This window comes from Sporobolomyces koalae, assembly GCF_050403365.1.
Source record: "Sporobolomyces koalae JCM15063 DNA, S_koalae_JCM15063T_v1_ctg18, whole genome shotgun sequence".
NCBI classification, from domain to species: domain Eukaryota; kingdom Fungi; phylum Basidiomycota; class Microbotryomycetes; order Sporidiobolales; family Sporidiobolaceae; genus Sporobolomyces; species Sporobolomyces koalae.
The window spans coordinates 207,815-227,260 of record NW_027481753.1 but is presented as its reverse complement, the minus strand read 5'-3'; the positions used below and the strand labels follow the sequence as shown (position 1 = coordinate 227,260).

The 19,446-nt window shown below is 55.2% G+C and overlaps 5 protein-coding genes across 5 annotated transcripts; 2 read left to right on the top strand and 3 right to left on the bottom strand.

Moving 5' to 3' along the window:
• Nucleotides 1–278: 278 nt before the first annotated feature.
• Nucleotides 279–7,222, bottom strand: ATG2 (Atg2p; the record flags this gene model as incomplete). The annotated part of the gene is made up of 14 exons (XM_076678957.1): nucleotides 279–446; nucleotides 525–1,100; nucleotides 1,167–1,321; nucleotides 1,384–1,519; nucleotides 1,583–2,339; nucleotides 2,398–2,683; nucleotides 2,746–2,932; nucleotides 2,995–3,081; nucleotides 3,154–3,420; nucleotides 3,483–3,659; nucleotides 3,725–3,954; nucleotides 4,020–4,445; nucleotides 4,509–6,915; nucleotides 7,004–7,222. 14 exons carry the CDS (start codon nucleotides 7,220–7,222, stop codon nucleotides 279–281), a joined length of 6,078 nt encoding a protein of 2,025 aa, XP_076533954.1.
• A 441-nt stretch (nucleotides 7,223–7,663) lies between these two features.
• Nucleotides 7,664–8,713, bottom strand: JCM15063_001822 (uncharacterized protein; the record flags this gene model as incomplete). Its single annotated transcript, XM_076678956.1, has 4 exons — nucleotides 7,664–8,065; nucleotides 8,143–8,279; nucleotides 8,344–8,446; nucleotides 8,516–8,713. The coding sequence occupies 4 exons, from the start codon at nucleotides 8,711–8,713 to the stop codon at nucleotides 7,664–7,666; spliced, it is 840 nt and encodes a 279-aa protein (XP_076533953.1).
• Nucleotides 8,714–9,813: 1,100 nt separating this feature from the next.
• JCM15063_001821 (uncharacterized protein) lies at nucleotides 9,814–11,773 on the top strand (the record flags this gene model as incomplete). The annotated part of the gene is made up of 6 exons (XM_076678955.1): nucleotides 9,814–10,435; nucleotides 10,498–10,631; nucleotides 10,694–10,825; nucleotides 10,898–11,031; nucleotides 11,094–11,269; nucleotides 11,346–11,773. 6 exons carry the CDS (start codon nucleotides 9,814–9,816, stop codon nucleotides 11,771–11,773), a joined length of 1,626 nt encoding a protein of 541 aa, XP_076533952.1.
• Nucleotides 11,774–11,969: 196 nt separating this feature from the next.
• JCM15063_001820 (uncharacterized protein) lies at nucleotides 11,970–16,856 on the bottom strand (the record flags this gene model as incomplete). The annotated part of the gene is made up of 8 exons (XM_076678954.1): nucleotides 11,970–12,095; nucleotides 12,169–13,240; nucleotides 13,303–13,427; nucleotides 13,495–14,593; nucleotides 14,660–15,040; nucleotides 15,113–15,399; nucleotides 15,464–15,566; nucleotides 15,631–16,856. 8 exons carry the CDS (start codon nucleotides 16,854–16,856, stop codon nucleotides 11,970–11,972), a joined length of 4,419 nt encoding a protein of 1,472 aa, XP_076533951.1.
• A 362-nt stretch (nucleotides 16,857–17,218) lies between these two features.
• Nucleotides 17,219–19,198, top strand: JCM15063_001819 (uncharacterized protein; the record flags this gene model as incomplete). The annotated part of the gene is made up of 9 exons (XM_076678953.1): nucleotides 17,219–17,380; nucleotides 17,447–18,066; nucleotides 18,124–18,265; nucleotides 18,327–18,425; nucleotides 18,490–18,569; nucleotides 18,639–18,643; nucleotides 18,708–18,813; nucleotides 18,880–18,976; nucleotides 19,061–19,198. The coding sequence occupies 9 exons, from the start codon at nucleotides 17,219–17,221 to the stop codon at nucleotides 19,196–19,198; spliced, it is 1,449 nt and encodes a 482-aa protein (XP_076533950.1).
• Nucleotides 19,199–19,446: the final 248 nt, after the last annotated feature.

The following is a 19,446-nucleotide window of genomic DNA, read 5'->3' as shown; positions in this document are numbered from 1 at the left end:
TCTCGTTTCAATGCGAGCTTGGGCAATGTCTGCAATACAGGCGCACGAGAGAGAGAGTGTGTGTGTTGATTACCAACTTGAGATAGGAAATACGGGATGAAACGCGAGGGAAAGAACAACAAGCAACAAGCGGATAACGCGATCAAGGTATGCAGGAAGCGGAGACGAGGAGAAGGACAAAAAAAGAGAGCTGTACTCGTACATACACTGGACAAAAAGAGAAGAGGAGAGAAGGGAATCGAAAGGTATCGCGTATCCAGTGAAATTCGGTGATCTTTTCACGAGTTTGGTCTGGGTTTGTACTTGTCTTCGAGTTCTCCTTGTTGTTGATCCGGATCGAGCGTGTTCCTCAACCCTAGCAACGCTTTCGAAACTGCTCCCGAAGCTCCAATCATGGGTCTCAAGACGGCGATCGGCACTGCCCGAACGACGGCGCGAACAGGACCCTGTACAGGTTCACAGACGCACAGAGAACTGTCAGCCTCAAGGCAAGTTCTCGTTTGAAAGCTCGTATGGAGACTGACCTCGTTTGCAGATCGCTCGTAAACCTCCATCGGTACTGCCAGGACCGTTTGAGCCGCTTCTTTGAAATTCTCGCCTAGACTCTTGTATGCTGAAGCGACTCCTTGACGAAGGTCTGCAGGTTGTTCTGCGTAACGACTTCGAGCCTTGTTGTTGACCTCTTCCTCGTCCGAAATGTCATCGGGGTCGAACCCAACCTCACTCGACGAGCCCACAGTTGGTTCTGGAGAGGTGACCGTGTCTGCCATGACGCGGTGTGAGAATTTCGCGCCGAGTACGTGTTCCGCTTGTTCGAGTATGACCTGAGTTCCGTTCGCGAGTTTCGCTCCCACATTGATCGCTTCCAGCGTCGTCTGTTTTGCAAACGCTTGTGCTCCCTTTTGTAAACCTCTGACGACTCGACCGTCTTTGCGGTATTGCTCGATCGGAAGCAACACGAGGTTCGCGACTCCCGAACCCACATTGACGACAGATCGAACCGGTGCGATCCCGCTGATCACGTCTGCGAGTTGGTTCGCCTTGACGTCCGGAGTCCAGATGTCTTGAACGAGGTTCGACAGAGTAGTCGTACCCGAAACCTTGAGGAGTGACAAACTGGTTTGAGCGCAAAGATCAGAAAATGGTCGATGACGAAACGCACGTACCCCAGTGACAATGAGATGACGAAGGACCATTTCTGACCCGTCAAAGTGAAAAAAGTTCATCAACTCTGCAGTTTTACCCTGCTTGAGCGCATAGTAGTCGACTCGTTTCGGCTTGTAATCGAGTTTGATCTTGATCGGTAAAACTTCCACTCGTTCTGTCGAGCGCCGCGCAACTGCATTAGCCCGAACAAGCACATCTTTCGCAAATGGGACTTACGAAAGAAGGGCTCCGGTGGCGGGCTTGCTGTCTTGAGAGTCGCATGCGCGCTTGGAGGCCCTTTGAACGCTCCAAAGGCTTTCAAAAAGTCGAGAGCATCTTGATCAATATACAAGCGTAATGGAGCGATTTTGATCTGCATGTTGCGCCCGATTCTGGTTAGCTCCTCTTGAGAGTGGAAACTACGAAATGAACCCGCCTTCATGCAGATCTCGTCTTGCGCACTATCCCCCTTGCGAGCCGGTTTCAACGTCTGTATCTCGAGCTTGACCATCGGCGACCCGCTCGCTCTCACTAGACCTCCGTCGGCGGCTCTCATCTCGGTGAGGAATTTCCGCCAAGTCGAGGTTTTAATATTGTCGAGAATGTCAAACGAGTCCACCTCGACGCTAATCTTGGTAGCGAGTCTCGGTGCATCTGACGAAGCCACAGTCGCGGGTGTGATCGAGGGAGAGTCGGTAGAAAAAGAGTCGAAATTGGCGTTCAGGCCACGGACGTTGATCTCGATTGCACAGGCTTTCGAGCGCGTGAGCCTCTTTCTCCCTCTTCCGACTGCGGTCGAAGCAGGCTTGCCAGGTCCCGCTTCTGAGCGAGATCTTCCTCCGGGGAAGGTTTGCCAGCTCGAAGCAGCAGTGCTCGCGGAGTCACCTTCGTCTGCAGGGTCCTGATTGAGCTCCTCATCGATGGCAGCGAGAAGGTCTTTGGGGGTCATCTCGTTCGCTCCCGGTGGTAGACCGAGTTGATGAGATCCAAACATGAGAACCGAGGCATTTTCGGCTGACGCGTCTGGAGTTTGTCCGCTGGCGAGCAGTTGTCGAATCTTTTCGAGCCGTCGGCGGACAGCTCTCGCTTCCTCTTCGATGGTTTTGCGGGTCGTGAGCCAGTCGTAGCCTTCGTGAAGTTGCACGGACAAATTCGTGTTTGTGAGGCGCAATCGAATTCGGCTTGCAGGAGCGCTGTTCGGGTGGAAACGAGTCAATTTTAGATTCGTGAAACAGGAGCCATTTGACGTACGTGTGGTCCTGATCACGGCGCTTTGATTCTGCCAACCAGTCGTTCTCGATCTGCAAGCCTTTTGCGCTGAGCATCCTCACAGTCTCCCCTTCAATGTTCTCAATCACCCGACTCGTCGGGGTTCGTGTCGCCGTGCTAGACGCAAAAGTGCTCGACGATGATTGCTTGCTTCGCTGCGACAAGGTCCTGGCCAGATAATCTGCGTTGACCGGCACATCGTCGCCGAGAAACTCCGGGTAATCGTGAATCGACGGCGCTCGCTCAAAGGCATTGTCATCAACGCTCGCTGCAGGAAGTCACACAAAATCAGCTTTGTGCCGATTGTGATGCTTTCAGAGCTAGACAAACCGAAGAGATCCATCGTCGACTGCTTTTCCGTGGCGCTGGCTCTCATCGATTGGGAATCTCTGGACGGTTGTGTTTGAGTCGAAGATTGCAGCGCTGGATCGCTCAAGATTTCGTCGGCAAAAAGCGTGAGCGCAGCGATCGAGTCGGCACAGAGCGCGAGCCGAACATTCGCATTTGACACGAGGAGCTGCAAGAACAGCTCGGTTGTGTCAGCGGAAAGCTGCGGAGTCTGACGATCAAACCGCTGACCTCGGAATCAGGCAAGACGAGGCCGTTGCCTTGTCGAGCGACGATGGAAGCCTTTTCAAGCTCTGCCAATTGCGCGAATCCTTTTGACTGAGCGGGATGGCATATGCGTGTCAGCTTGAAAAGCAAAGCGGAAGCGTCGAGTCATTCTTCCAGACGCACCTTCCAGAAGAGGGAGGTCGACCGAGATCCTCTAGTTTCCGCTTGTTTGAGATCGCCGGCGCTTTCGACCGCCCAGACTTTGGCGCCTTTGACTTCGACCGTCCAGGAGGTTCGCGGTAAATCTGGCATGAGGTCGGTTTTGATCGTCGATTCATTGACTGTCAGAACAACACGGGAAGGCAAGTTTGGAGGAGTCGCCTGTAGGGAAACATTGGAGAGCCGAACACGGAGGCGCGTAAGCTCGTTGGGGACTACCTGTTCAAAGGCCTGTGCAAGGGATGGGTTTAGCTGCTTGATCTGCAAGTATGGTTTGTCTGGTATTGACGTACTCCTTCAGGGGCTTTGACGAATTCTTGCAAGCTTTGTGCAAGATACAAATGGCCTATCTCCGAATGATAGGTGATTCCGTCAATTCCGATCTCGATCTTGGAGTCTTTCAGGTCCGTTTGCGGATCGGCTGAAGCTGCAAAAGCAATCTTGACTAGCGGCTCGACAGCAATGGATGTCTGGACGTGACCAACGATATCAGCATCAATCGTACTGTCTGTACCGTCCGAGATGTGGCACTTACGATGTCCCGTTGCATCGTCCGAGCCAAGAGGATCTTTTTCGTGCTATCGCTGGCAGTCCCGAATTCTTCGACTTTGACATCTCCAATCTGTGCTCGGGCGCGGAGATCGTCCGCCGCGTGCTCATGCGTCGTCACGGCAAGCGAGATGTCTGACGCGAGCAAACGAAGATGGGATGTCTTTGCTGTGGCTTGAGAAGCTTGTACGACTGGAAGGAGCAGATCGACGACGACTGCCCTCTCGGAAAGACCCTGGTTAGCTATCAAGTCACAGTGACATATAAGTAGAGATTCTCACAATCTGTTACGTCCAGTTCGAGCTGCAGCTTGATCGTCCCTTCGTCGCGCCCATTGCCGGAGCCTTCCCCTTCATACTCGGATGCATCCCCTTTTGACGCTGAGCCGAACCGAGCAGATCCCCGGAAACTCTTCGTACCAAAGTACCTCGATCCGATCAATTTCTCTCTGTTGTGACCCATCGAGCTTCCGCCGTACGAGCTAGATGCAGAGAGCTCGGCGCTCAAGAACTGGCTGAGGTCGTCGGCGAAAAGCTGAAGAGAGTCGAGGCCTCGTTTGTCGAGCTTGACATGAACTAGTGGAAGGGCCAGTCGCAGATTTGGATTTGACCCTGGCAATGCTGGCTGGAACGCGGTCACAGGCATTACGGCCGCAGGATCGGAAGGCGAAAGCGAAGAGACGCTCAGGATGCCGTCCACCTTTCGAGCTAGTGTACGAAGAATAGGTCAGATACGCATAAGAACATCAGTCAGAGATAGTTGAGACGTACTGCCGTCTGCTTTTCTGATCCCAGCTCGGAGTTCTGAGAACCTGGCTACGAAACTCTCATTATGATATTCGGTGCAAAGGGCAGCGAGATCCACCACGACGATTCCGCCCCGCAGCAGATTGGCCTGCCGCTTTTCCGCTCTCAGGCTTTTCGGCGCTGGACACCTAAGCTCAATGCGAAGAAGAGGGCACAAGAGCTGCAGTTTGGGGGTTTCCGGTTGAGATGGAGAGGGGAGGAATCCCTGACGCTCGTGCTCTGAAGCGACGGGGCCGACGTGTTTAGTTTGGGCAGACGACGAGGCGCGATGTTTCAATGGTGTCGGGGTCGCTGCGCCATCTCCGGTTATCTTGACGGCTTCCGTCAGTGTTGCTACGACCTCTGAGAGTCTGGACAGAATGGTCAAGTCGACGAAAAGATGGAAAGGCGAAAGTCGGAATGATATTGTTTCATCCTTCGTCAATTCGAACCCGATAGCTGGACATCCTGCTTGCTCGTCTTCCTCCTGAGGCGTTGTCTTCCTTCGAGTACCGCCACTACCGAGAGAGCTGGGAGTTGAAGGAACCTTGATCCGCCAATCTTTCGTGAGTTGAGCTCCTTCCGATATCCAGTCTCCTCCGCTGTCGGCACTACCTTCCCTCATAAGTCCATGATCCGATACAAGGATCGGCAACATTTTCCATGCCTGCTTCTCTGCTTGATCATCGCTCAGAGCCTCGCACAAAGTCAGATGCCTGACGTTCAGCGTGGTCGAACCGTCTTGTACGGCGAGGGTGATGGCATCGAGTCTGAGGCGTAGGTGAGGCGCCTTTATGACGGCAGATGGGAGTGAGCTTGGATCTTTCGAACTCCACAAAGCTGAGAAAAGATCTTCTGCACGCGTGTCCGGATAGGCGAGGATCACAGTGATCGATTTGAGCAGTATGTCGATAGAAATGGGCGCGGCGGAAGCTGAGCGACTCTCAGTCGAAGTCGATTTCTCCGACATCGTATCGATAAGCTGAACAAGGCGTAGCAGAGCCGCAAGCTCCGTCGTTGTGAAAGCCGCGATCCATCCAGCTGGAAGAGTCGAAGCCAGGCGCAACGTGGGCTTCAGCCGCGATTGTCCGCTAGATCCGGGCTGACCGACAGCGACTGTCGAGAGGTAGAACCGAAGGGGTTCCGCAGCGGCCAGACCTCCAAAGGCAATGACCGGTCGTAAAGGATTTGGCTTGGATTGTGATGGAGCCGGGCGAGCAGGCGGAGAATCAGGATTGTGGAACGGACTGGAGTTGTGCTCTTCTGCTGCGTTGGGACCTTCAGACGGTAGCTTTGTATGCACCGATCGGGCGCTTACGAAGGAGGTAGCGCTTGAGAACATCTCGCTTCCTGCGCTCTCCTGTATCGAGCCCATGACCGGCTGCGGAATATTCTGCCTGTCTCTGCCCTCCTTCCGACTCGTCCGCGACTCGGCAAGAGACGCTGTCGAAGTCCGAAGGTCTGCAATGGATTGCGACATGGCCAAAAGATCGTTTTCGTCGCCTGAAGATTCGGAATCAGATTCTGATTGTGACTCGCCAGTCTCTGAAGAGACCGGTGACCCCTGCTTTCCATAATGTGTGGTCGGTGGCAGGGAGATTGTCGAGAGTGAAACGGATTGGGCGATTTCGTCGGTAGATGCAGACGTCGACGATCCGGAAGAGGAAGGCGCAGAAGATGCGGAGCTCGAGTAGGATGGCGATTGTGCCAGTCTGAGCAGGACTTGGGGAGGAGAGACCTTGACTTCGCGAAGAGGCGTCGCGTGCTGCTTTGTCTGTTCGACTGAATTTGCGTCGCCAATGTACTCCACCTCGTCAATCTTGATTGCGATCTCGTTCTCTTCCTCCGTCTCTTCGTCTTCGCTCCAGAGAAGTCTCACATTCACCCTACTGACCTTGACGTGCAGCCGAGCAAGTATCCTCTCGATGAGCCCGGCCAACATGGTCGTCTCGACCTCCTCTGCTTCTTTTCCATCTTCATTTCCAGCAGTCGCGGCTCTTGATGCGCCGCCGAAAGCTCCGGGAAGGAGCAAGTCTGACGAGGCGATCGATGGCGCCAGGTGCAAGGACGCTCGTAATTCAGCATCTTCGCCTGGTGACAATTCATGCTCGATAAAATCTTGCGCGACTGCGATCGAGTTGATAGACTCTGTCAAGTCTTGAGCCGTGTTGTCATGTCGGTCGAGTGCCGGAGAAGGCGGCGCGAGGGTATCGGTCGATTGCCTGAGCCATTCGTCGGCTGCTGCTCGGCTCTCAACGCGTAGAACGATTTCGATCTCTGTCAGAGCCAGTGACAGCTGTGCAAGCGGGTACGAAACCTTGGCAGAGACGTTCGAGATGGTGCCAGAAACGAAGGCGAGAGTGGGGGTCGATGCGAGCAGAGGCGCGATCGCCTGTTGTAGACGGTGTCAGCACGATTTTCACACTCCTGCGGGTATATATGGGGCGTTCCGAAGCCCGCCAAGGGCCGTGGCGACTCACTTGTTGATCGATCTCGACCTGGTTGATTCCAAAGCTGCCATCCCTGATGTCTGCTTCGATCCTGTTCGAGTCGAGACCGCCTTTGATGATACCACCGAGCGACTTGCGTAGTAGGTACGCGATCAGTCGTTGTTGCAGGTTCGTCGGGAGCGGGATGAGCGGCGGAACCGATACATTCGGCAGGTATGCGAGCAACGACGCGAGCGAAGGAATCGGCATGCTTGTTCTCGTTCGTTGCAGTCGCTGATTCTTCAAGCCATGCTTCGAGCAGTGGGGCGAAATGTCGAGGTGATGATGCGCAATCCTCGGCTCGGATCGACTCCGCACGCGCGTCGACTAGCTCATCGCTGACTTTCTCCGCGCCTAATCAGCAGTACTATGCGCAGACTTCACGCTGTACCGGAATTGTCGAAACATACTCAGCTCATGGGCTCTCGATTTCTCGCACTCTATAGGGTATCGCCCGAATGTGAGGAAACGGGACCTGTCTATGCTACATTTGGCTGCAATGATGATGAGCTACAAAATGAATGAATGAAATGATGAATAGGAAAGCTGAATGATGTAAAAATGTGTCTTGTCGAGCCCAAAGTACTGGATCGGGTTCGCTCCGCTCCTTGCGTTCTGACCCCGACCTAATCAACGACAGTTGGGTTCGCCTCACATGGCCCAGCTCCTGGTGCGACTCTTCATGCTGCCTCCAGAGGCCTTGTGTGCCTCGGGGATCTGACCTCCTCTCGAAGAGTCGAGACCGCGAGCCCTGGCGTCCCAGCTCTGAGCCCGGTTCTGGTGCGTCTCGCGCATCGAGGGCGCGTCATTCTTCTTCATCCAGCCAAACATGCCGCCCTTCTTCTCGCTGTTTGTAGTTGAGCTCGAGTTGGTCGTACGAGCCGATGCGGCCGTGTTTGAGCGGTACAATTGAGCAATCTGAGCCGCTTCGGCTTTGAGGCGGAGCTTCTCCTTGCGGCGGCGGTTACGCGCTCGCTTGATCTTGCACGTGCAGATCAAGATCGACAGGAGGAGGATGACACCGACCAAAACGATTGCACCGAGTCCGACTTTCTGGTAACGAGGAAAATACACGCAATGCGTCAAGACGAGACCATCGACTGTTGGTGAACGAGGAGGAAACAACAAACCGAGAGAATGTCCATCCTGTTGAACTCGTCCAATTTCGAGTGGTATTCGTCCTGCGCCGCTTGGGGCCAGTCGAATGGATTGAGGAGATCCGCAGAAGCCGAAGTCGAAGTTGGGGCGACAGAGGAAGCGGGAGTGGCTGGTCGTGACAGAAAGTTGTCAGGACACTGTCCAAGGAAGCGAGGAGCGTTGCAAATTCTCACCCGCGGGCGCCGCGGTCGTATTAGCGGACGAAGCTTCGTCGCGCTTGACAATGCGGCGGATACGTTTCTCCGTAACGGGTGCCGAGTTCGGGCGACCTTGCTTCTGAAGCATGCATGGTAAAGATGTCGTGAGTGGTACTCTACAAATACCGTAAAGGCTGGCTCAACTTACGAGATGCTCGGGCAAGTCCGAACTGGGCAAGACGACCCATTTCTTCTCAAGCTCGCCTTTACCGTGGCTTCGCTTGATGTGATGATCGCGCTGTTTCGCGGCCTCGAGAGCGTCGATCATGTCGGGAGGAGGCGTTGCGAGAACGAGAGTGGAGCAACTGAGACCGAGAGAAATGACCGCGAGCGAGAAGAATCGCATCTTGGCGAGTGCTGGTCGTGTTCAAACGAGTGTGGGTGTGTAGAGGCGTTCGACCGCCGAGCTGGCAGCGACAATCGGGTGTTTTATAGCGATGGGAAGGGAAGAGAGCGGCAGGCAACAGCAGCAGTGGGCTTCTGAATCGCGGCCCGCAATAAGGCGAACAATCGGCTCCGAGTCGATTACGGATGAGGGAAATAGACTACATGTATGCGGAGGAAAGACAAGGTGAGGGGGAACAGGAAAGTCGCCCGGATGCGGCAAGACTGGCGGCAAAGCCTTCTCAAACTCGCGAGTTGTCGTCGCCTTGTCTTTGCTGGCTTGAATCATTCGTGTAACGAAGTCGGACCCGGTAGCTGGCACCTAGTCATGTGTTGTCCTACTGAATGGCTGGTCTGCGGATAAGGCGCCCGAACAGCTTCAACTGCACAAGGCGGTTTCGCTGGAATTACCCGTCTGAGTCGAGCGCGCAGCTTGCTACAGAGCACGGGAGCCAGCCGAGACACAGAGTGCATCCAGAAGCAAGTTTGACTCAGCGGGCCAGACAGAGTCGACAGGGGAAAAGAAAGCGAGAGACCGCTAAGCCAAAGGAGGATCAGCGAGGTCAGAGCGTCGGCGTTCACGAGGGAGTTCCGCGTATTCCCTCGCCCTGAAAGCGAGCTCGGTACTTTCTGCACTTTTGAGAATGTGCAAGCTGTACAGGGTAGCATATCAGCCAGTTAGAGGAGAAAGAACCCAGACGGTCACCAGGCTCATTATAAAACCTCAATATGAGGGAGATCATGTCACGTCAGCGGATCTGTGTCAAGACGCCGACCATTCGCAACGAGCAGCTTGCTTCAGCCAAGCTGATGGCTATGCAGTATCACAGGCGCAAGCGATGGAACTGAGATCTATCGCTGTCGCGCGTCGGTTGCGGCGCTTCGGCGCGACGACGCTGACCTCCTGCATTTTTTGCATCTCGCTGGCTCGAGCGCGCCGCACGTCAGACAGTCTCTAAGACGTCTCTGACGCGTACCTGCTACGCGCTGCTGGCTGCCGCGCCAGACTGAAGAGACCTTTCGGCCCCTCGTCATCATCGCCCGACAAGTTCGTTCAACTCGATGGCACGGCCAACCCGCAGCAGCGCCAGACTACGCGGAACCAGTGGTCCAACTGCAGATGATCCTGTCCCTTCGACATCGTCTGGCGTGTTACCCGCTACCGGATCCAGCTCCACCTCGAACCCGGCAAACAACAACACGAATGCCAACGCAACCGCTGGTCCCTCCAAGGCGGTGCGCAAGAAGCGCAAAGCGACGGCCTCGCCTACGACTGCTGCAGCAAAAGCGATCAAGCAGGCCAAGCGAATTCCCGGAAGGCCTCCATCCCTGTCTCCGTCGCCTCCTCCGAAACCGCCGCTCCTGCTCGACCGACTCAGTCCGCTCTCGACTGAACTCATCGCGCTCATCCTCAGCCACCTTGTCATCCCGCTCGCAGGCGCTGCGACCGCGCAAGACGCCGAAGTCCCTCGTCCCGACCTCAACTCACTCGCCAATCTCTGTCTCGTCAGCAAGGGCCTGCTTCCCCATGCACGCGCTGCGCTCTACAGGAATCTCAGGGTCGATACTAGGGTACAGGCGCATGCAATCCATCGAACGCTGCACGGCAACGACGTCAACAAGGTAGTCAGAAGCGTCACGGCGGATGTGGGGAGCATGTCGAGAACATCGAGCCAGTGGCTAGGTGAGTGAAGCTTGACGATTGAGAGTGCTGCTTCATGTTGACCGAACCGCATTTGTCTGCAGGCTGGTTCTTGTTCCACTCGATGCACTCATTGTGTGGCATCATCGGCTCGTGTCGACAACTCCTTGTCTTGACTTTGTATCTACCAGCCTCGTCGGCCGCTTGGACTCAATCTCTGTGCAACTCCTTCAATGACGTGAGCCATACCCTTCTGTGAGAATCTATAACCGCGGACTTAGCCTATTCTGCCCTTCCCAGCTCAAGAATCTGCAGGTTCTCACGAAAGATGTGGAGCCGTCTGCTGTTGGCTACAGTGGCGCAGGACGGCAGGAAGGGATGGATGTTGGTTGGAGACCAAAGAAGGACATGAGTATGTGGGCGGTTAGCCAAGTGAGCCTGTGCAGCGTTCCTATCCTCGCTTCCATCAAGGCTTCGCACTGACGGATCTCTCGATGAATGAAGTTTGTCAAGCCTCTCGGAACACTGAAAAATCTGCACACCTTGCGGTTATGCGGCATTTCGAGCGATTCCTCAACGCTACCTCCACCTTTAGGCCACTCCTTACGACTGACGGAGGTGATTCTGATCGAAGTCAAGTGAGCTCGTGCTCGAACAACACGTCACAATACGCGTAGTACTAACCTGAGCGGTCTCGCAGCATCACAAATACGGATCTGCTTCAGATACTAGGCGACGCGAGGCATCTGAAGAAGTTCACGCTTTGGAGATCCTCACTGCTGTCCAAGCGAGGACTTACACATGTGCTCAAGCGGTGTCCGAGTCTCGTCGAGCTCAGAGTGGGCGGATCGTGGTTCGGTGCGGCAAAAGCCGAAGGTCCGTTGCAGCCAATTCCGTATTTCTGAAGCCTGAGCAGATGAGACTAACTCGACTCGGTTTTATTCTGTCGCAGACGATACGAACTACCCCATGGATCAATCCTTGCCTTTCTTGCCTCATCTCAAGCTCCTGCATTGCTCTGGCCCCCTGATCTCGCCTGCCGCGCTCCTACTCCCAGCGATCTCCCTCAATCATTTGCTCGTCCACGCCTCTCCCTCTTTCACGCCTCAAGCAGTTCACTCGGCACTCGTCAAGATGCGGCACGATCCGCCGTCAGTTGAGCGACTCACCCTGCCCGAGATGAAGAGCTCGAACAGCAGGCCGGATCGACAGAACAGCGGAACGGCCAACGCAGGGGATGGCACGGGGTGGAACGATACCTGGAGGTTTACGGTCAAGAAGACTGCCGAAGCGAAAGGAGTCATCATCGAGGAGAAGTGGAAAAGGGATCTACCTGGTGGTGCCGCCGAAGACGATCCCGATACGAGTGACAGCGAATGAGTGTCCTGTCGCGTATCCGGTCCGTATTCTCTGGTTGGTGTGGTCATCAGGATTCTCTCAACTGTGTCTTTGTTCGCATTTTTTTGGTTTTTCCGTCTCTCTGTTCTCGAGTCTCACGAATGTTGTTTCTGAAATTCGCTTGTATCGCGCAATTAATACCCCCGAATAGTCGGCGTCTAGTAGCAAATGTAGTTGTCTATGCACTTTCCCGCTCGCTGAGCCAGCGAGCTTGTTCGACGAGTGTGGGCAATTTCGCCAATGTCTGCGTCGGGATCGCAAGTCCGGCTTTCGACAATTTGACAGCCAGTCGCATGGTCGAGATCTGTCGCGACAACGCTCTTGCGTCAGCGAATGCCGGGAGAGGAGGGGTATAGCACTGTCGAAGAAACGCTTACCGAATCTCCGCCAAGCGAACCAAACGATTCTTCCGCCTCAAAGTCAGCTTCGTCAAGTCGTAGTACCGCAGCCCATTCTTTCTTGAGCTTGCCGATGAGCGGAGCGAGTCTCGAGAGCTCTTCTTGCGAAAATCCTGTCTTGCCTTGAGGAGGCTGCGCGACCATCTTCTTTTCGATCTTGGGAGCCGATTCACCGAGCTTGAGCTCTCCGACCCGAGTGCAAGGCGCAGTGGTCAGGTAGTCGAGCACCTGCGCGATCGTTTTGAGAACGGCGTCGACCGCCTTTGACTTGATGATGCGTTGATCGTAATAGCATGCGAGTTCGAGCTTGTCCTGCTCGTTCTTCTCGGGAGTGAACTCGAACGAGAGCGTGTAATTCGTCGGCATGTGAATGCGTTCTGGAGGTTGACGGATCGGCCATGGGGCAAGGTTTTCTTCGTCCTCGTCGAGCTCAGCCAGCGATTGGAACGTGACGAGGATGTCGAACAAATCGGTGCGACCGGGTAAGGAGCAAATGCGTGCGAGATCGGAAAGAGTCACTCGCTGGTGCAGACGCGCGAGGCGATCAGCCTTTGTTTCGGCTTGGGCGAGTTCGAGTAGCGAAGGCGATTGTTCTGCTTCGAGGACGAGGCGCGATGGTAGCACCGAGACGCATGGACCGATCATCGTGTCGGCGAGATCAACATCGACGTCGCGACCTGACCGTACAATGCCAAGGGTCACGTCTTGCGAATCGGCATGGTGCGCGAGGGCGATCGAGGTTGCGAGACGAGAGGCGATGGCCGGTGTAATACCGTTTCTGCGCGAGAGGCCTGATAGATCTCCCGTCCAGTGGTAGATCGCTGCTGCAGTAGTTGCGAGCATCTCACCCTGAAGAGGTTCTTGCGACGGCCAGTGGAGGGGCTTTGCATTTGTGAGCTGCGAGCGCCAGTAATCTGCTGTCGACGACGGCGTGCCCTTTTCGCTCGCCCACCAGCTGACAAAGGAGCTGAAGGGAGGGCGGTCTGGAAGTTCGAGATCGTAGCAGAGGCCTCGCAGATCGGCCGTGAGAAGCTCGAGAGTCCAACCGTCACTGTTTCGTCCCAAAGATCTCAGCTCTGGACCATTGACAGAAATGACATACTCGTGACTTACCTCATTGCGTGGTGAAGACTCCAGCCGAGCTTTCTGTGGCCGTTACTGTCCTCGAAGAGCGCGAACGAGACATGCAGTTGTCCCCATCTGAACGGGAAGCGTTTGCGATCCATGCTCAACCAGTCCTGGCGATCATAAATTTCTCGCTTGATCAGAACAGATACTCAAAGTGATGAAGCGAGGCTGACTCACCGAGACGGTCTGATCCCACGCTCCCTCGCTCTCAACGCGCACTCTCTCGACCTTAGTCGCTCGCTGAACTTGCTTGTCACTGTTCGTAAGAACCACCTGTGCAGTCGTTCCGAGTGTCTCGGGCAGGACGAAAACTGTGCGAAGGACCTCATGTCTATCGACTAGCCGCTCGATAGCTTGTTCGAGCTTGTCTATGCCAATGTCTGTTTTGACTCCGTAGATAGCTTGAGCATAATAATGTCCGACTGGGGAATCGAAAGAAGGCGCGAGCAAGGCATCTTGCGACGGCGAGGTAGGATAGATGTCGACGATGGACGACCTTGACAGAGCAAATTCGCTCGAGGAATCGAGCTCTTCCAGGAGGGGCGCACGGATGTCGTCTGTGATGAGGGAGAAAGGCTGGTAAGTCGGCCGCGCGGCAACATTCTCGTTTGCCGAATTATTCGAGTCGAGGCGTTCGAGGACTGCAGCACATTCGCCAAGTTTCCTAGCTTCCCCGAGCTGTCGAAATCCGATCTGCCAGCCGCCTTCCCTCAGCACGCTGATGATACGCATGAACCGAATCGAGTCTCCGCCCAATTCTGTGAAGCCGTCATCGTCGCCGATTTCGTTGACATCAAGCTTGAGTACCCGTGCCCATGCTTTCCTAGCTGCATCGTGATATTTACTTGCAGTCTTGACTTTCTCTGCCGTTAGTGCGCCGCTCTTCGGCGAGCGTCTCTGTCGGAAGTCGTGCTGAACTGCGAGACTCTTGAGGGTCTTTCGGTCGGCTTTGCCCATGCCGGCGGTCGGAATGCGAGTCACGGCGAGCCAGTAGCGGGGAATCATGTAGTGCGTGACCTTCTCGCCTAACGCCTTCTGCAGGGACGAAGTAAGGGAGGCGAATTCAGGCGTCAAAGTGAAGGGATGGATCAAGTCGGTAGAGTCCATGGATAGGTTGCTCTTCGTTTGTTGTTGCTCGAGGAATGAAGGCGACAGCTCCAGAAAGGCCACCAGAGAAGGAGCGATGTTCTCCGTCTCGAACTTGTCGACAATCCCGCGAACGATAGCTGGGTCTGTCTTGGCCGACAGGTGTTCCTCGATTTCCCCAATCTCGATCCTGTCGGCAGAAAAAGGTAAAGTGTCAGCTTCGAGAGGATCCGGGATTTCGAGACTGTGCACGCACCGCAATCCGTTGACTTTGACCTGGCCGTCCTTCCTGCCAAGGCATTCGATGTTGCCCTCTTCATCCGCAAGCCATCTTCCGAGGTCTCCGGTACGATACAGCCTCCGCTCTTCTTTCCTGTCACTGTCGATACCCAACGAGCTGGCTTGAATGTCGTCAAGGTCGAAAAATACCCCGTCGTTGAGCTGTTTGCGTACGTATCCTTGCGTGACTTGTTCTCCGGTTACGCAAATCTCGCCGATGCAGCCAAGCGGAAGAGGCGTGAGCGAAGAAGTCGATAGGATGTGAATTCTTGTCAGACCGGTGGGCCGCCCGATGGGTAAACCGTTTGATGGCGTAGGTTCGAGCGATTGATTCGACACGACACCAACTGTTGTTTCTCTGTTTGATTCAGCGGTGCGCCGTCAGGATCAGCAGCTTGTAACAAAGCTAATCGGAGACAACGAAACGCACGTTGGGCCATAATCGATCACAACTCGAACTCCTCTTTCTCGCCATCGTTCTCTTACTACCTTCTCGACCTTTTCACCTCCAGTGTTGACCTGTTTGATCCGGAACCCAGCTCGTTGCCATGCCTGCTTTGCCGTTTCCCCTTCTCGAGGTTGAGCGTCATAGTGCTCGAACAATAGCGACGAGATTGTCGGAGTCAGGTCGACTAGGGTGCAGTCGAGCCTGAGGATCGAGCCAGCGAGGTCCGAGAAGAGCGAAGCGGGAGTAGTAATGCAGACAGTAGATCCATGCTGTGTTCAGAGAGTGTCAGTGCCCAATCATGATCAAGATCAGGAAAGATTCGGGAGGACGTACTGCGAAGGTGTCCCAGATGTTCATGACGCTAACATCGAACGAGTAGCTAGGGAATTGTAGCACGCGTTCTCCTCTTGCGCGGCCAAAGACGTCGCGATAGTTCCTGATGAATTTGTAGGCAGGTCAGCAACGCCTGACTGCGTTGAGGAGAAGCGATTCGAACGGACCTTAGAAAAGCGGCCACGTTCCGGTGCTGAACTTCGATTCCTTTCGGGACCCCGGTCGTCCCGCTCGTATAGATCACGTAGGCGATATCATCCTCGGTTGGCGACGCCCAATTCCGCGTGTCTACCAGGGTGCGCTCTTCGAGCTTCGATAGGTCGCCTTGTAGCAGTTCCTGTAGTACAAGCTTCGGGTTGATGACGGTTTGTAGAAGCGTGCTATCGCGGCCTTCTGCATGCCAGCTGCGCCATTGCTCATCTTCTCCATCGACATCTTGCACGAGTGCCACTGGGGCCAGTTTGCCTTCCTTGCTCAACTCGTTCAGGATCGTGTTCTTCCGTGCTGCTGGCCAATTGGGCTCGAGCGCGAGGTATCCAAACCCTGCCAAGGTGATCGCAACCATGGAAATGATCATTTCGGGTGATTTGTCGACGCACAATGGGACAACGTAATCGCCAATATGGTCCCTGACGTCGACCGAGACTGCATCGCGCAGCTGTTGCGCCAGGAAGCGAGCTAGTTGATGTAGTTGTGCGAACGAAAGCACAAGCTCTTCGGAAGAAGGAGCATCAGGCGCTGATGCAAAGTGCAACGCAGGGTCGTCGGGATACAGTTGCGCTGCATGTAGAAAGAAGGCGGGAAGGGTTTGACATTCTGCTGGGTACACCTGAGGCGGCGGAGAGGATTGGGACAACGTAGCGAGTTGTTGGCGTTCGCTGGCAGGAGCGAGCTGAATCGAGCGCAGGGATGCAGGGTCCACAAGACTTGCGAGGGAACGGAACGCGGTCGCGACGTGTGCGATGAACCATTCCGCCTCGAGCTGGGTGAGGAGAGACGAGTCGTAATCGAGCGAGAGCGTCGGTTCCAGGCTGATGCGTATCGGGGTCGTCGGTTCGGTGCTCGTATCTGGCTTCAGAAGTACCTCTATTCTCGGTTCGTCCGTACTCGAGGTATCTCGCGACGACCCAACTTGCGTGAGCAGCTCGGCAGAGCCTTCGGTATGATCCATGGGCAGGTCTCCCTCAACGATCCGTCCGTCCTCCACTCGGAGCGTGTAGCGATCCTCTCCGGCATGAGCAGCGAGGGCGAGGGCGGCTGCTGCGCGGAGAAGAGAGGAAGATGACGTTGAGCGAAGCGCCGGGTTGGACACTGCGGCAACAGACGCGGTCCTGATCTGGCTCGAGGCGAGGCGGTACGACCGTGGCAGGCGAGGATAGTCCGGAGCGACCATTGCGATCTCGTGTCGGCTCGACCGATGGTGTTGAAGAGAGCGCGCGAAAGCTGATTCGAGATCGAGCCGATCCGGTGCAGCTAGCGGCGCCCGTCGCTGGTTTCGAATTCGTCGCGAGTTTCAATCGCGACATCAAATCGCGCAAAGCTCTTCTCAGCTTGGTGACGTGATCTTGCGCTCCGCTGACCGTGCTCGAAGTCGCCTACAAGTGAACCTTCGCGCGAACGCCTGCCGCTCGGGCCTGTAGCGTCTCCCTCCACCGCGCAACATGCCGGACTCCGCGCTATGGTTTTCGTCTCTCGAACCCTCTGCTTGCAATTGACAATACACGCTGTCGAGCACTCTCAACTGCACTTCTCCGTATGCCGAGGTCCCGCTATTCGACAACCGATAGTTCGTCCGAGGATGACGCGGACAATGCTCGCGGTCCCTCACAACAACGACGAGGCGAGCAGAAGTCCCGAAGCCGATCCAGCAGCAGTAGCGAACAGTATGCTGACGCAAGCTCGACAGCATCGGATTCGGTGAGAGTCCTGCGCACTCGGTACCTTGATTCGTGCCTCAATGAAAAGTGTACTGTGGCCCTCTAGGATTCTGATTCACAAAAGCGACTTCGCCCAAGACGGAGTCGAGTTCGTCGTGAAGCAAGGACTTCCTATTCGCTTGCCGAAACCGAACGCGGTCCTTCCGCCTATCCAAATGTGCAGCAGTCGCGAACAGGGCTGATCTGCTTTCTTGGCGTAGCGCTCACCCTGTGTCTCGTAGTTGTCGGCGGCTTCGCCTTCTTGGTGTCTAGAAAGAACACAACTTCGAACACTGCCACAGAATCGGTCTCACCCACAGCAGACCAGGGCGGCGGCAAAACTGAGACCCCTCGCGCTTCGAGCACCACCAGTGCAGCGAGCACAGTCTCAGCTGACTCGTCTGTCGCAAGCTCGACCTCAACCTCGAACTCGAACTCGACCTCGAAGTCGACCGCCTCATCGACAGGATCAGCCATTACCTTGAGCGGTCTCGCGCGCAATAATATTGGTATCGGATTCTTACCGGATTATACCAATCAGAACTTGCAGAAGATCACGGAGGGTCTCGGGATCAAGTCCTCCTTTTACGGGTGGTACAGTCAGCTTCCCGAATCAGATGAGTGGGATGGCGCTCAGCTGCTAGCGCAGCTTGACGATATTAAAGCGTGCAACTGCATTTTTCAGCCGTGCGTACCTGGCATCTACCCTTTGACTAGCTTTCACAAATACATCTCGGTTCATAGTGCCGTCATGCCGACGAAAGGCTGGAAAGGTCTCACAAAGAGCGACAACTTTCAAGCTTTGGCGATTGCAAAAGTCATGAAGAAGTTCACCGACGAAGGGATCGAGGTGCAACTACGCTTTGCCCACGAGGTGAACTGGTATGTGAGTACGGAACCTCTGCTATCAAGGTACGCTCGAGCTGACTACCCTCCTTGTTCTGCAGCAATCCGATGGCACATACAAGGGTACCGCGAGCGATTTCAAAGAAGGCTGGGCAGCTGTGGCTGCCGCCGTGGCCGACAACCCAAAGGTGAAGATGTTTGTGCGTCATGTTGTCTGTTACTCTCCAGCGCGCTGCCGCCATAGGCTGACTTGTTTCCACGCAGTTCACCCCGAATGTGGCGGGAGCTCTGGAAGACTACGTCGCCTTCATGCCCGACGATCTCTCTACTGTGCATCTTCTTGGGTGAGTCGACTATCTACTATCGACTTCAGATTTTCTGAGCTTCGCGACTGACACTGAAAGGTTTCACAGGATCGGTGTGTCGCCTCGAGTCGCGCAGATCGCTCGATTGGCCGCAGCTCACGCTTTGTTTGCTCGTAGACTACTACCCCTCAAAGAAGACAGACTCGTTCGTCGATCACATGAAGCCGCTGTATTCGAAATATTGTGCAGACGGCAAGATTTTGTTTGCGATCGGCGAGACAGGGTAAGGCGATGCGCTCGTTCCTCGAAGCCGCTAACCGCTGATCGAGCGCTCGTCGCCTTCGCGCAGGAATGGTTGGGAGGGGCCAATCGAAGAGCGCCTCGGATGGCTCGAGCAGTGTACTTCGAAAGAGACTGCAGAGGCAATGCCTTACTTCGTCGGTGTCGTGAGTCCCGATCACGTCCTCTGCGCCTCGTGGGGCCGTATATACGTCGATCTTATCGTTTCTCCTTCCGTGTATGTACTGTAGACCTGGTTCAATTACAAAAAGGAACGCGAGTTCCGACTCTGGATCGAAAAAGACGACGGCGTGAACGACGCCACGAAGAAATGGATTGCAGATACGGACGGCATATCGGCGAGCGGGGCAACCGCGGGGAACGCATGATCAGCTCGCAGTACGACACAATCTCTGCTGGTCGTCCTCGCTTTGCCGAGCTCACCTCGTGGTTTGTTTCGCGCATGGACTGCGCGATGTGCGGCAGCGTGGGCATCTCGTTTCTCTGTCCAGGCTCTCGTTTTGAACACGTGTCATTGCCTGCGGCATTGCACAAGGGTACTCAGACCCCGAGCCGGGAGTCCTGGATTTGACACTGCAAATCAATTTTTGACGAGCTGAGCAGCTCGAACCCGTGA